Source organism: Pristis pectinata, chromosome 3, assembly GCF_009764475.1.
Source record: "Pristis pectinata isolate sPriPec2 chromosome 3, sPriPec2.1.pri, whole genome shotgun sequence".
Classification (NCBI taxonomy): domain Eukaryota; kingdom Metazoa; phylum Chordata; class Chondrichthyes; order Rhinopristiformes; family Pristidae; genus Pristis; species Pristis pectinata.
This window is the reverse complement of record NC_067407.1, coordinates 134,671,440-134,687,184: the sequence shown is the minus strand read 5'-3', so window position 1 is coordinate 134,687,184 and position 15,745 is coordinate 134,671,440. Positions and strand designations below refer to the sequence as shown.

General features: G+C 44.7%; 1 protein-coding gene across 2 annotated transcripts in view; it reads right to left on the bottom strand.

The window, feature by feature from the left end:
• LOC127568104 (thrombospondin-2-like) overlaps positions 1 to 15,745 on the bottom strand; it is an 88,055-nt gene that overhangs the window by 53,811 nt on the left and 18,499 nt on the right. For both annotated transcript variants that reach the window (XM_052011420.1, XM_052011421.1), the window contains exons 5-6: positions 5,531 to 5,727; positions 5,162 to 5,302 (exon numbers count right to left, since the gene is read on the bottom strand). In XM_052011420.1, the coding sequence (XP_051867380.1) occupies positions 5,162 to 5,302; positions 5,531 to 5,727 (338 nt within the window). The remainder of the gene's footprint in view (positions 1 to 5,161; positions 5,303 to 5,530; positions 5,728 to 15,745) is intronic.

The following is a 15,745-nucleotide window of genomic DNA, read 5'->3' as shown; positions in this document are numbered from 1 at the left end:
ATTTACCAATTTTTTTTACGTGAACAAATTGTAAATAATGGGAGAACTTAAATCAGGGAAGATATTTGTCTCCCCCATTCACACAGAGAGAAGGTAATTTACAGCCTCCTATGTTCTGGGGTGGAAGTTGGTTCATTAGTAATTTTCAGAAGGGAGTTGGATAACTAATTTACAAGAAGAGGTTCTCAGGAGAGGGGGTAGTGGTATTAATGGAAGAACTCTTTCAAAGAGGGGTGACAAGAACAAGGGGCAGAAGGTGTCTTACTGTGCGTATCGTTCTATGGTTCTGTGATAGCGGGGTGGGCTCCCCACAGCTTTTACTGATTCTTTCCATGGCAAGATCTTCCAAGGGTTTAGAAAATTCTCTTCAAGTGGAGATACAGCAGAGAGCAGACTGTTGTCACTTTCGGCTTCACTCCAGGACCCAGGACCGGATGTGTGGGTGATGGGCAGAGAGGCTTAATCCACAGGGGGATAACCAGATAAAGCTTGTCATCACATGACCCTTCCTGAGTTTGGGATGTCCCAAAGTGCTTTTACAGCCTGGCAAGTGTAATGTGGGGAGACTTGGCAGGCAATCTGTGTACAGCAAGCTCCCACAAACATCAATAAAGTAAATGAGGCTGTTTTAGCGATGTCAGCTGAGGGATAAACACTGGCCAAGGCATCAAGGAGAAGAAGGCTTGAATGCATTCAGAGCTCCACCCCAGTAATAATTAAAGACACATTCAGGTGGTTTATCCCTCTACCAGGCGCGTGGGAATGGTTTCACTGATTGGAACCATTGAGTACCGAAATTTTTCACAGACTGCAATTACGTCTGTAACAAATCTGATTTGAAAAGTCATTATTCACCCTTTGCTGTGGTTTTCTCTGCAGCCTGGAAGCTGGCTGTGTGTGCATTACACCGCCTCTCCACTGGGCCTCCTAGCTTCAGGTTCCTCAAATTCTAAGCAGCCCAGCCTCACACTCAGACGAAAGCAATTCCTGCTCAGAACTGGGCATGGGACATGTGGAGCAAACCTCCCTGGGCTGGGGGTAAAGGGGAAGGGTCTGGTTATCAATGAGGATGGTCACTGAACAGGAACAGGCCATTCAGCCCAGCTTATTCATGCTGCTGTTATGGCTCCACAAGAGCCTCACTCCCCTCTTTTGTCCTCCGGTCTTTACCCAGTTTCACCTAAACTCCATCTTCAGTGCAGTCTGGCTAAAGAAGTTCTTCCTGAATTCATAATAAAACCACAAGGGGCATTGGTAGGGTGAATGCACACAGTCTTTTTCCCTGTGTTGGGGAATCAAGAACTAGAGGGCATAGGTTTAAGGTGAGAGGGGAGAGATTTAATAGGAACCAGAGCATGGCCCATATATGGAACGAGCTGCCAGAGGAAGTGGTTGAGGCAGGTACATTAACATTTAAAAGGTACTTGGACAGGTATGTGGTTGGGCAAGGTTATATGGGCCAAATGCGGGCAAATGGGACCAGCTTTGATGGGCATCTTGGTCAGCATGAACTGGTTGGGCCAAAGGTCCTGTTTCTATGCTGTACAGAGTCATAGGGGAATAGGGTACTTGGACCCTTGAGTTCACTCCACCATCGGTTGATCTTTCACCACAGCAGTACTTTCCTGTACTCTGTACTAACCCCCCCAATCTCCTTCAATTCTCTTAATTCCCAAAAATCTATTGCTCTCTGTCCTGAATATTATCAGTGACTGAGCCTCTACAGCCCTCTTGGGTAGAGACTTCCAAAGATTCCTGGATGAAGGAATGTCTTCTTCTCTCATTCCTGGAAAGAGCTCCATGTCCAATCCTGTATTTTTTATGTGTCACGGCTTTTTACCAATCATCTCATATCAAGAAGCTCAGCTTGTGATCTCCACCTGGAAACATGGAGTCTATGTCCACCCCATCGCACCCCTTCATAACCTAAAAGGTGTCAGTGAGCTCACCTCCCTGTCTTCCTTCTTCAGGAGAAGAGCCTCAAGTGTTCCCATGTAGGAACATGCACAGGAGCAGGAGTGGACCACTTGGCCTTTCCAGTGCTGATCTTCTATCTCAGCACCATTCCCCTGCAACATCCCCATATCATCTCTGTGAATCTCTCCCTTGCAATTTTCCACGGCCCCTCTACCTTTCTCATAACAGTGAGAGTCAGAAACTGCATTCAGTTTTGGTCGCCCTGCTATAGGAAAGATGCCTTTAAGCTGGAAAGAGTGCAGAGGAGATTTACGAGGATGTTGCCGGGACTTGAGGGACTGAGTTATGGAAAGAAGTTGAGCAGGTTGGGACGTTTTTCAATGGAGTGTAGGAGAATGAGAGGTGATCTAATAAAGGTGTATAAAATCATGAAGGGCATAGATAAGGCGAATGCACACAGTCTTTTTCCAAGGGTTGGGCAGTCAAGAACTAGAGGACATAGATTTAAGGTGAGAGGGGAGAAATTTAAAAGGAACCTGAGGGACAACTTTTTCTCCCAGAATGTAGTCGGTATATGGAATGAGCTGCCAGAGGAAGTGGTTGAGGCAGGTAGAACATAGAGAACATAGAACAGCACAGTACAGGCCCTTCGGCCCACAATGTTGTGCCGACATTTTATCCTGCTCTAAGATCTATCTAACCCTTCCCTCCCACATAGCCCCCTACTTTTCCATCATTCATGTGTCCATATAAGTCTCTTGAATGTCCCTACATTCAATGTACATTAACAACATTTAAAAGGTACTTGATCAGGTACATGGATAGGAACGGTTGAGAGGGAAATGGGCCAAACGTGGTCAAATGGGACCAGCAAATGGGTTGGCATGGACAAGTTGGGCTGAAGGGCCTGTTTCCGTGCTGTATAACTCTATGACTCTTAAAACAGGCAAATGGGACTAGCTCAGTTAGGCAGCTTGGTTAGCACAGTCAAATTGGGCTGAAGGGCCTGTCTCCGTACTGTATGGCTTGATGACCCGATGAGTGAGCCACCGAAACTGTGTGTAGAGGCTGCCAGTGAGAGCAAGTGGGCAGAGACAGGGGGTGTGACCACACAGAGCTGATGTGGGCTGAGGGCTGAAAGCCTCGCTGATCCAGTGAGTGAGGACGGGCAGGACCTGCTCCATATGTTGAGAGACCTCGCAGAGCCTTCAACCATCTCATCACCTCCTGATGGCTCTCTCCCCTTCTCTCTACTGGGCTTCTCATCCTGGAGATTCCTCCAGTGTTATTTACACATATTAACTTGAGGCAAGCAGCATTATAAAATTTAAGGGAAGGTGGATATACACTTGAAGGAGAATGTTAATCCCCAACCACCCGGTTACCAAAGGAGCTGGTGGGAGCTTTGGTAACAGGTTAGGTCACATTGACAGCTGTAGAACCACTGGCTTCCGGTAGTCCACACAAAGTCATAGTCATAGGCTTATATAGAATGGAAACCGGCCCTTCGGCCCGACTTGTCCCTGCTGACCGAGGTGCCTGTCTACTCTAATCCCACTTGGGCATCTTGGTCGGCATGGACCAGTTGGGCCGAAGGGTCTGTTTCCGTGCTGTGTAACTCTATGACTTGCCTGCATTTGGCCCACATCCCTCTGAACCTTTCCTATCCATGTACCCGTCCAAGTGCTTTGTAAATGATGTGATCATACCCACCTTTACCACCTCCTCTGGCAGCTCGTTCCACAGATCCACCACCCTCTGTGTGTGAAACTGCACGGTCCTGCATTCTGGATACCTGCACCCACGCACTGCAGCACTAAAGCACAGAATGCAGTGGAGGTTCAATGCTGGCGCATTTAACCTCCTGCTGCATCCCGCAATCCAGACCACAGCTTTACATCAGCACGTAGACAGACAACCTTCACTGGAAAGATTACTGAAGTGGTATTTGTGTTTTTCCCTTTTTATTTTAATTAATATTAATTTATGTTATCTAAGTACACTTTCAACTTATAATTTTTAGTGCTTTAATTTTTTTTGTAAGTAACTAATTTTCTGAAGTTATTTAAAAGTTGCTGGTTGTCAGAAACATGCAGAGACACTGATAAGGCCTTTGATAGACAAGCTGTCAGTCGGCCATCAGGGTGTGGAAGGGGAGGGGCATGAGCACCACATGATGCAGGGGACTTGGAGTCATGCACAGCCGGAGAAGGTAACTACAACCACAGAACTGGTGCAGGGCACTGTACCTAGGGTGCAGCCTGCCTTGAGTACAGTCCAGCCCTTGAGTTTATGTCCCTGAAAGTGGTAGACAGGGTGAAGAAGGCATTTGGCATGCTGGTCTCCATTAGTCAGGGGACTAAGTACAGAAGTTGGGAGGTTATGTTGCAGTTGTGCAAGACATTGGTGAGGCCACACTTGGAGGGCTGTGTTCAGGTTTGGTCACCCTGCTATAGGAAAGACATCATTAAGCTGCAAAGAGTGCAGAAAAGATTTGTAAGCCTGTCACCAGGACTCGAGGGCCTGAGTTATAGGGGGAGGTTGGGCAGCCTCGGAGCGTAGGAGACTGAGGAGTGACCTTATAGAGGTGTATAACATCATAAGGGGCATTGATAGGGTGAATGCACTCAGTCTTTTTCCCCAAGGAAAGGGAATCAAAAACTAGCGGGCATAGGTTTAGGGTGAGAGGGGAAAAGTTTAAAAAGGACCTCAGGGGGCAACCTTTTCACCCAGAGGGTGGTCAGTTTGTGGAACGAGCTGCCAGAGGAAGTGGTTGAGGCAGGTACATTAACAACATTTAAAAGACACTGGGACAGGTTCATGGAGAGGAAAGGTTTAGAGGGATATGGGCCAAATGTGGGCAAATAGAATGGACTTAGATGGGCAACTGGGTCAGCATTAATGAGCTGGGCTGAAGGGTCTGTTTCTGTGCTGTATTACTCTATAACCCTCTGTCCTGGGAACAGTGTTCCTGTTGTTTCTTTAACACACATTGCCCAAAGGTCATGGTACACCTGAGATAATTTTACATAAATATTGAGAAATGTTTAGCAGCAACCGAATAAGATATTCCAAATGCTGATTACTTCCTGTCTGCAAACTCTGTTCTTCTTCCCCAGCCCTGAGCAACTTTGATGCCTTCAGTTTAAGAACCCGATCTGCATGATTGACCAACTGGGCACTCAGCTGTAGCGCCGACTGTTCCCACTGCCATGCACATAGGGGTGTTTCAGGCCCAGCCCACCTGGCAGGTGCACTTGGTGCAGCTGTCCACGGTCCACTCCTCCTTGTCGTCGAAGAGTCGTCCGCTGTGCCAACATTGCCCTGGACGCACCTTCCTCAGCGACTCCTCCAGGATGTCACGGATTATCACGTTTTCTTCCGTCTGCAAAGGATTTGACAGGTGCAGCAGAGTTACTGTTTCATCTGCATTTCACAACACACACTGAGGTACATTCCCCTGTTTACCTTCACCCTTGTACACAGTGTGAGGTACATTCCTGTGTTCCCCCGTGTACACAGTGCGAGGTACATTCCTGTGTACCTGTGTTCCTCTCTTGTACACAGTGTAAGGTGCATTGTATTTGATAAAGGAGTGCTTCTGTGTACCTACCACTTTAACTAGCCCATCAGCCAGGTTGCTGACAAGCACCCTTAGTCCATGAAGTTCCTTAAACATGTTCCCGATATCGGAGCAGGAGTGGTCACAGAAATCCACCACTTTGTTGGTTTTGTGGCCAATTAAGTCATTCTTGATGGCCGGGCTGACACCTGCAAACTCTTGGCTCTCGTGGCTGCTCGTGGCTTCAGCTGTGGTGGGAATGAAAGAACAGGAGGTATAATTTGCGGTGTTGCATTAAATGGGTGTAGGGAACGGAGGTGTCAAGATTTCAAAATGGCCACCAACATGCTGATTCCAGTTACTACGCGATTGCTTTGACTGAAAACATCCAAAAACTAAATCAGCAGAAACTTATCCACTTTAATGCGATGAATCTGTTTCAACAGCCATGCTGGTGATCGAATTAGAAGTAGTGCTATTAGGGAACAGATTCCAGAATCAACATGTAGCCAAAATAATCACTGCTAAGGACTGGGGAGGGTAATAATGACGGAAAATCGATGGCAAGTGCTCTTTCAGAAGCACAACCCAGATGTGAAAATTGCTGCCCTGCCAACGACTGGAATCCAACACACACCATCCTTTCAACACCTCAGCCCACTGACTAAACATTGCCGCTGACAATGTATTACTGAATTGCAGCCGAGTCCCTCACAGAGACAGGGAAACTACCACCCATCGCAGAATTTTGCTGAAATTATTATTTTTTTGGGACATTTTCCATTTTCTTTGGTTCCATATTTCTGCGCCATGGGCAAAGAAGGCCTTCATGAGATCACCTCCCATCAGCCTGGTTCTAATGCTGTGCTGTGCCCTCTGTCAGGGGAAGTGGCTTTTCCGCAATTCCCTCAATAAGTCCTCGAATGGTATTCAAACCTCAATTAAATGACTCATTAATCATCAATACAACACCCCATAAGCACTGCCTTGTGAGGGTCGGGTTTGTAAGATCAACCTTGTGCTTACACAAGCCAGGATCCTTTTACCCAGATGTGGTTGTATATTGGAAAGCACTGCCTATGAAGATAGAAGCAGGGACTCTCAAAACATTTAAGAAGCTTGAATGTTCTGCTCCTGTTCCTGTCCCTAACTGAACTTGAAGAAGATGGTGTGCAATACACTAACCCCAAGTACCGACCACTGCTTGGTTCTGAGCTGAGGATTTAGGTCTTTCCTAACGCCAAGGTCTTAAGAAAGATACAAACGCAAAGGCATTAGTAGTTCCCTGTAGTCCTCTCACTCTGAGATCTTAACATGTTGGCTTGCTCACTCCAGAGACTGGAGCACAAATTCTGACCTGTCACTCCCTTGTACATTCTCATCCAAATTGTTGATATAGGGATATAGACCAAACTCGGGCAAATGGGACTAGCTTGGCGGGCATGGTAGTGTAGCAGTTAGCGTAACGCTATTACAGCACCAGAGACCCGGGTTCAATTCCAGCCACTGTCTGTAAGGAGTCTGTATGTTCTCCCTGTGTCTGCGTGGGTTTCCTCCGGGTGCTCCGGTTTCCTCCCACATTCCAAAAGACGTACGGGCTAGGAAGTTGTGGGCATGATACGTTGGCGCCAGAAGCGTGGCGACACTTGCGGGCTGCTCCCAGAACACTCAACGCAAAAGATGCATTTCACTGTGTGTTTCAATGTACATGTGACCAATACAGATATCTTATCTTATCTTAGTCAGCATGGACTGGTTGGGCTGAAGGGCCTGTTTCTGTGCTGTATAACTTGATGACTCCCAGTGCAGGACTGGTGTTGCTACACATCCAGAGGTGACCTTTCTCAGATGCATTGTCTCAGATAGTCAAAGATTCCATGGCTCTAATGAGGGTTCTTCCTGATGTCCCATTACCCAGGTAATTCATCATCTAATGTCACTAGTGTATCATCACATTGCTGTTTTCTGGGATCTTGCTGTGCACAAATTTCCTACTTTGCAATAATGAGGACATGTCAGAATTGTCACGGTAGTGTAGCGGTTAGCGTAACGCTATTACAGCGCCAGCGACCCAGGTTCAATTCCGGCCGCTGTCTGCAAGGAGTTTGTACGTTCTCCCCGTGTCTGCGTGGGTTTCCTCCGGATGCTCCGGTTTCCACCCACATTCCAAAGACGTACGGGTTAGGAAGTTGTGGGCATGCTATGTTGGTGCCAGAAGCATGGCGACACTTGTGGGCTGCCCCCAGAACACCCTGCACAAAAGATGCATTCCACTGTGTGTTTCAATATACATGCGACTAATAAAGAAATCTTATTCCTTTACTGGCTGGAAAGTGCTTCTGGACATCCTGAGGTTGGAAAAGGTTCTCCAAAATGGATGTCTTTACCTCTTTGATAAGATGGACTCCTGACTTCACAATCTGCCTTATTATGACCTTGCACCTTATTGTCTGCCTGCACTGCACTTTTTCTGTTGCTATAACACTTTATTCTGCATTCTGTTATTACTTTCCCTTCCACTGTTGAAATGAAATGATCGGTGCGCAAGACAAGTTATTCACTGTACCTCAGTACATGTGACAATAATAAACCAATTCCAGTTCCAATTGCAATTCTTCCCCTTTATTATTCATCCTGTAAGGATTGATACAGCCTGTCACTTAATGGTGGACCTGATAATTTGCACTGCTCCTTATAAATGATCATGCAGTCAATTTAAACAGGCTAAATGGAAAGAAACAAGCCATGAAGCAGTGCGTTATCATGCATTAGCGAGATCCACTGGTAGACAGCTTTGAGGAAGCTCAAAGAAGTAGAACATAGAAGAGAGAACAGTACAGCACAGGAACAGATCCTTCGGCCCACAATATCTGATGCCAATTTAAACTGCACATCTACCTGCACAGGTCTATATCCCTCCATTACCTACCTGTCTAAATGCATCTTAAACATTACTATTGTATCTGCTCCCACCACCTCCCCTGGCGGATGCTGCAATGAATTCTGCTCCATCTTGGAGTTGAAGACAGCAAGACCAGACAAATGTTAAGCTTGCCTAACTGAGGAAAAATCACTTCCCATCGGTGTCAGTCAACTGTCTGTGTCAAAAACAAAAAAAATTGCAGATGTTGAAAATCTGAAATAAAGACTTAAAATGCTGGAAACACTCAGCAGGTCAGGCAGCATCTGTGGAAAGAGAAAGTGTTAAGGTTTCGGGTCTGGGACCCTTCATCAGAATTGGGAAAGAAAAAAGCAAATTAGTTGCAGAGAGGACGGGGGAGGGCTGGATAGCACAAAGGGAATATCTCTTTTCCCAGCTCTGATGAAGGAAATTACAAAAGCAAAGATAGTGCATGGAAAAATACTCAGAAATATGAACTAAGGATAGCCAAAGTGCTTAATAATGACATACATAACAAAATGATAACTAAGGAAAGAGCAGGGCCCATTAGTGACCAGTGAAGGAACATATGTGGAAGCAGATAACATGGCTGACATTGTTAGAATATTTGCCAGCTGTCTACAAACTGTTGATAATATTGTAATTTAGTGTGAAATATTGCAATAAACAAAATAAAAGAGGATGTATTAAGGTGTTCAACATCTTTAAAAGTAGATAAGTTGTCAGGCCCAGATGGCGTAGTGGTTAGCATAACGCTATTACAGCGCCAGTGACCCAGGTTCAATTCCAGCCGCTGTCTGTAAGGAGTTTGTATGTTCTCCCCGTGTCTGCATGGGTTTCCTCCGGGTGCTCCGGTTTCCTCCCACATTCCAAAGACATACAGATTAGGAAGTTGTGGGCATGCTATGTTGACGCCAGAAGCATGGCGACACTTGTGGGCTGCCCCCAGAACACTCTACGCAAAAGATGTATTTCACTGTGTGTTTCAATGACTAATAAAGATATCTTATGAAATGTATCCTGCAGTTCTGAAACAAGTGTCTGACCATCATTTGTCAATCCGCCTTGACCACAGGAGTGACGGCAGAGGGTTGGAGGGCTGCTAATCTTGTGTAAAGAGGGAGGCAGAATTAGACCAAGTGTGAAAAGTCAATGGAGGTTGACGAGAAGGCAGAGTGAAGGTTACAATCCAATTCTATCAACCATGCTTGCATTAAATAGTGGAACGGGTTTGAGGGGCCGAGTGGCCTACTCCTGCTCTTAATTTGAATGTTCACAGGTCCGTATAGGCAGCTTAGTTTAACCTCGGTGGGAAAGCTTTTAGATTCAGTTTGAAGGGACGGCATAATCCTTCATTTACAAAGGCACAAATTAATGAGGAGCAGTCAGCCCGGATTTGTTAATGAAAGATCACGTCTAACTAGACTGAAGTTTTTGAGGAGGTAACAAAGATACTCAATGAGATCAGTGTGTTTGACGTAGTCTACACGGGTTAGAGCAAGGCTTTTAACAATGTTCCACACACAGACTGAGTCTGTGGGATCCGAGGAAGAGTGACAAGTTGGATCCAGAATTGGTTCAGTGGCAGGAAGCAAAGGGTAAAGGTGGGTGAGTGTTTATCTGACTGGAAGGTTGTTACCGGTAAGATTCCTATTGGCTCAGAACTCAGTTCCTTGCTTTTTGTAATTAATATTACTGTTTTAATCAACACACAAAACACTGGAGGAACTCAGCAGGTCAGGCAGCATCTATGGAGGGAAATGGACAGTCGGGTTGAGACCCTTCATGGGGGCATGATAATGAAAATGGCAGATAACACAAAACTTGGCTGTGTGTTTGACAGGAGGAACACCTCATACCCCAGGAGGATAATGATGATTGGAAAACGGAGAGTAGAATTTAATCCAGAGGTAACAAGGTGCGACGATGCCAGGGAACATACAATTAATAGGCAGATATGGCACAGTGCGGAAGAACAAAGGGAATTCCGGAGTCCACAGGTCCTTGCAGAGAGCATGACAGGTTCATGAGGTTGGATAAATGTCATTTGGGCCTGGGGATTTATTTGCTTTCAAAGATGCTACAACTTAATAGATATTTATTTTGTTTATCCCATGCAAAGTTTCATGCAGGTAGTTATGTATAATGCGATGGTTATAATCTGGCATTATAAAAAGTCATGTTATAGCAGAATAGGCTGTAGTGCCTTCAAAGCACAGTTTCAAACAAGTTTTCCTGATCAGGCCATAACCAATGTGGCCTGCATAATAAAAATAGTGCTTCCTAATCCATCAAGCACATTATAACCATTTCACCTTATAAAAACACGCATTATAGCAGGACACTCTGTACTTTTTTGCTTTAACTACAACAAAGGCATCTTTTGTGTAGACAGCTTCAAAGCATTCTTTATGAATCATCCCCATATATTCTCCCTCCACGCATAGCCCCCTGTTGGTCCTTCATGGGCCAATGTGCATGAAGACTCTTCCCTTTGGTATCTTCTTACTCCTTACACGATCGGAATTCCTTTGATTTTACTTGCCATTACTTATTCACACCCTCTCTTCGCGTTCCCCTCATCAGAAGGATGTAGGTTTAATGTAATTAATAAAAGGATTAAAAGGGAGATGAGCAAAATATTTTTCACCCAGAGGGTGGTAGGTTTCTGCAACTCATGACCTGAAAGACACATGCAGAAACCCTCATCACATTTAAACAGCACCTAGATGTGTCCTTTTATTTACAGAGTCCTGCTTTTGCAGTCTTTCTCTCTCTCTCTTCACTGCCTTGTATAATTTATGTATAATTTGTGTATAATTTATGTTCTGTGTGTGTCGTCAGAACCTATGTGCCTGTGATGCTGCTGCAAGCAAGTTTTTCATTGTACCTGTACCTCTCTGTACTTGTGCACGTGACAATAACCACCTTGTGCCTGCCCCACCTCCCCTCTTTCGTTCACCTATCACTGCTCTGCTTTTCCCTCCTATATACTGGGCTTCCCCTTTTCCTGAAGAAAGGTTCTGAGCCAAAACGGTGACTGCCTGCTTTTCTCCACGGCTGCTGCCTGGCCTGCTGAGTTCCTCCAGCATCATCATGTAGTCCTTCGTTTCTCTGACAATAAGCTCAGTTTGACTTGACTTGGAAGAACGATGACCTGCAGGGCTACACATAGAACACAGAGCATAGAACACTACAGCACAGTACAGGCCCTTTGGCCCACAATGTTGTGCCAACATTTTATCCTGCTCTAAGATCTATCTAACCCTTCCCTCCCACATCGCCCCCCATTTCTCTATCATTCATATGTCTAAGAGTACGAGAAAGTACTCTTCTAGAGTACTAGAAGTACACAATAGTACTAGAGTACACTAGATTAACTAGAGTACACACTTAGTACTAGGTGGGATAAGGCAGGCGGTTATTTCTCCACCAATACAGACCTTACGGACCAAATGGCCTCCTTTTCTGCTGCAAATCTTCTGTGATTCTGTGATAAAGGCCAGGGAGAGCACTGTCCAGTCAGGTTACTTGCAATACTGCTGGAAGATGGATTGGACTGAAAGCTGATCTGTCTGAAAAGATTTTCCTCAACCAACCCGTGGAAAAACACTTATCGCTCATAGACTCTGAACGAAGAAGCGGATAGTGCTGAACACGCTAGCGATCTTTCTGCAAGCGTGTAGAACAAGAACAAGTGATCAGGCTATGACTGTGAATATGATCCTCACTGCTGTTTCCTAGTATGTTGTAATGCAGCAAATCACTCAGTTTATCAGCATTAAAAGGGAGTTGTACAACAGCAAACAGTGTAAAGGCAAACAGAGAGGTTACAGTGCACACGCAAACCATCACATAAAATCACCATGATGGCATTTTCACTGGTTATGTCTGTTTCTGTGGGAATTATAATAACAATATCCTATCTTCACAGCCTATTCCCTGCCAGCAAGCTTCCTGTGACCCTCACTATCTATAGAAAGGCAAAGGAACAACTCATGGGAACACCACCATCTACAGGTTCCCCAAGTCACACACCATCCTGGCTTGGAAATCTATCCCAGGTCCTTCACTGCAACTGGACCTAAATCCTGGAATTCCTTTCCAATAGCACCGTGGGAGCACGTTCACAGGTAGGACTGCAACGGTCGAAGATGGCAGCTCACCAGCACCTTCTCAAGAGCAATTAAGGCCGGCATTTATTTCAGATTTCCAGGGTCTGCAAGATTTTGCTGTCACTGGGAGGCACGGCAAAGTCTTGCAGATGCTGGAAATCTGAAATAAAAACAGAGAATGTGGAGAATACTTAGCAGCTCAGTCAGCATCTGTGGAGAGGGAAAAAGAAAGTTAATGTCTCACAGGTCAATAGCCTTTCAAGGAAATCTTTTATCAGATCCTCTTTGATATTTTGTTTATTAAATCCACCTCTGTATCCAGTTCTGATGAAAGGTCATCGATCTGAAACTTAAAGTTTCCAACTCCACAGATGCTGCCTGATCCGCTGCATATCTTCAGCACTTTTTGCTTTTACTCCGGACTCTCTGGGATGTTCCTGTCCAAGTGATACCCTGGGGAATAGCTTATATCACAGTCTGAGGGATGATAAATTCTAAATGAAGCTCCAAGAAGTACTAATGGGCAATAATGTTGCAGTGAATTGATCTGGGCTCTAACTATACAAAAGCAAAGGCAGGAGAACAATAGTATCATTGTGATATTATATTCTACGTGCATGATGACAACACAACAATTATCGGCATTTTAATATTAACACAATGGGAATATGCTAACACAGACCCGAATAATGTCCATTCTCCTATTTCCAACAGAGATTGTTGTTATCCAATGACAATAGTGTTGATTGCAAAGTTGCCAGAGCAGTGCCTTCAAAGCTCTATGAACTTCAGCGAGATGCATTCATGCTTTCTCATTAACATGCACTTTGTTCCAATTTTGTTCATTAAATCCATCCCTGTTTCCAGTCCTAGTCTAATGTGCTTTGTGGAGTATTGCACATGTTGCTCCCTAACAGTCAGAGTCTTTTTCCCATGGCGACAATGGCTAACACGAGGGGACATAATTTTAAGGTGATTGGAGGAAGGTATAAGGGGGATGTCAGGGGTAAGTTTTTTTTTAGACAGAGTGGTGGGTACATGGAACACACTGCCGGCAGAGGTTGTGGGGGAAGATACATTAGGGACATTTAAGAGACTCTTAGATAGACACATGAATAATAGAGAAATGGAGGGCTACGTGGGAGGGAAGCGTTAGATAATCTCAGAGCAGGATAAAATGTTGGCACAACATTGTGGACCGAAGGGCCTGTACTATGCTGTAGTGTTCTATGTTCCAACCTTCTAGACCAATTGATATTCCCAGGATATTGGCATTAAATTGGTCGTGCTTTTATTCTGCCTCCCAGATTCCATTACTGGGATGTGAATGATTCCCACTGAACACAGGAGACCCCCAAAGTGATACAATATCTAAAGGGCTTGTTTTCTCTCACAGCCTCCAACTTCAGAGCCAATTGTAGGTGCCCCATTTCCAGAATCTGCAATGGGAGATCAAGTATCTACAAAAGCTTCTGTGTCTCTGACAGTGAACTATCAGGTAGAAATGTCAACATCATATGATGTGATATTCCAGTAAATTCAATAATGATGCTGTGATACTGAGGGAATTGGTACCAACACAATGACACGGGGGGAACTGATATTAACACAATGACACGAGGGGATCTGATATTAACACAATGACACTGGGGGAACCGATATTCACATAATGACACTGGGGGAACTGATACTCACACATTGACACGGGGGGAACTGATACTCACACAATGACACCGGGGGGAACTGATACTCACACATTGACATGGGGGGAACTGATATTCACACAATGACACTGGGGGAACTGGTTAACACAATGACACGGGGGGGGGGGTGGAATTGATACTAATTCAATGGCAGTGGGGAATTGATACTAATGCAATGATTATGGGCAACTTCCCCTTTATTTATTCTGCTCGTACATCCCCAGAAAACTCTTAACAAATCTATAAAGTGATTCCCATTTCATGAATCCACGTTGACAAGCCAAACCTATTATGATTTTCTATGTGCCCTGCTATCACTTCCATAACAATAGATCCACTGCCAACCTGCCCCCACTGCACCACACTACCCTCTGACAATAGACAATCACAGCGAGATGCCGGAAACCATGACCCACTTCCCATTCTAAGGATACAACCAGACATAAGTGAGCTGGAAAGCTGGGCGGAGCGGTGGCAGATGGAATTTAATCCAGACAAGTGTGAGGTAATGCTCTTTGGGAGGTCAAATTCTGGACATGTAGACTAAATGGCAGGAACCATGGAGCACTGATGTACGGAGGGACCTTGGGGTACAAGTCCATAGGTCCCTGAAAGTGCAGAGGCAGGAGCATGGGGTAGTGAAAAAGGCATTTGGTATGATTGTCCTCATAGGGCGAGGCATTGAATATAAGAGTTGGAACGTCATGTTGCAGTTGTACAAAACATTCATTTTAGACAGCTCTTAGAGTATTGTGGACAGTTCTGGTCACCACACTACAGGAAGGATGCGGCAGCAATAGAGAGAGAGTGCAGAAGAGATTCACCAGTATGTTACATGGAATAGAGGGCTGTAGTTATAAAGAGAGACTGGAGAGGCTGTGTTTATTCTCACCGGAACGTAGGTTGAGGGGTAACCTTATAAAGGTTTATAAAATGATAAGATGCATAGGTAGGTTAGATAATCAGGACCTTTTACCCAAGGCAGAGGAGGCTAGAACTATAGGGCACAGGCTTATAAAAGTGAGAGGGGAGAAATTTGAAGGATATCTGTGGTTTTTCACACTGAAGAGGTGGTGAATATCTGGAGCAAGCTGCCAGAGGAGGTAGAGGAGCCATATATAATAACAACATTTAAAAGGCACTTGGACAGGTTTTAGATGGGAAAGGCATAGAGAGATGTCAGCTCCATTAATTTTTAACTAATGCTACTTGCTTCCAGTCCCTTGTTAACTCCAGAACTGTTGTTGTTTACTGTTTCCATACAGTTTGCTATGTCTTCTTCCTTGAAGACAGATGCAGAACACTTCTTTAGTGAATGCACTTTTTCCTTATTTACCAGAATAACTTATCCTCTTAAGGAAACCACATTAATTTTGCTAATCTTTTCTTTTTTACATATCCATAAAAGCTTTTACTGTCCATTTCTGTTTCACGGAAGATTACTCTTAAATTCTATTTTCCTTTTCATTAATTTCTTGGTTCTCCTTTGTTGAAATAATAGAATTTTCAATCCTTGGTTTTACTGCTCTTTTGGACAATATTAGAT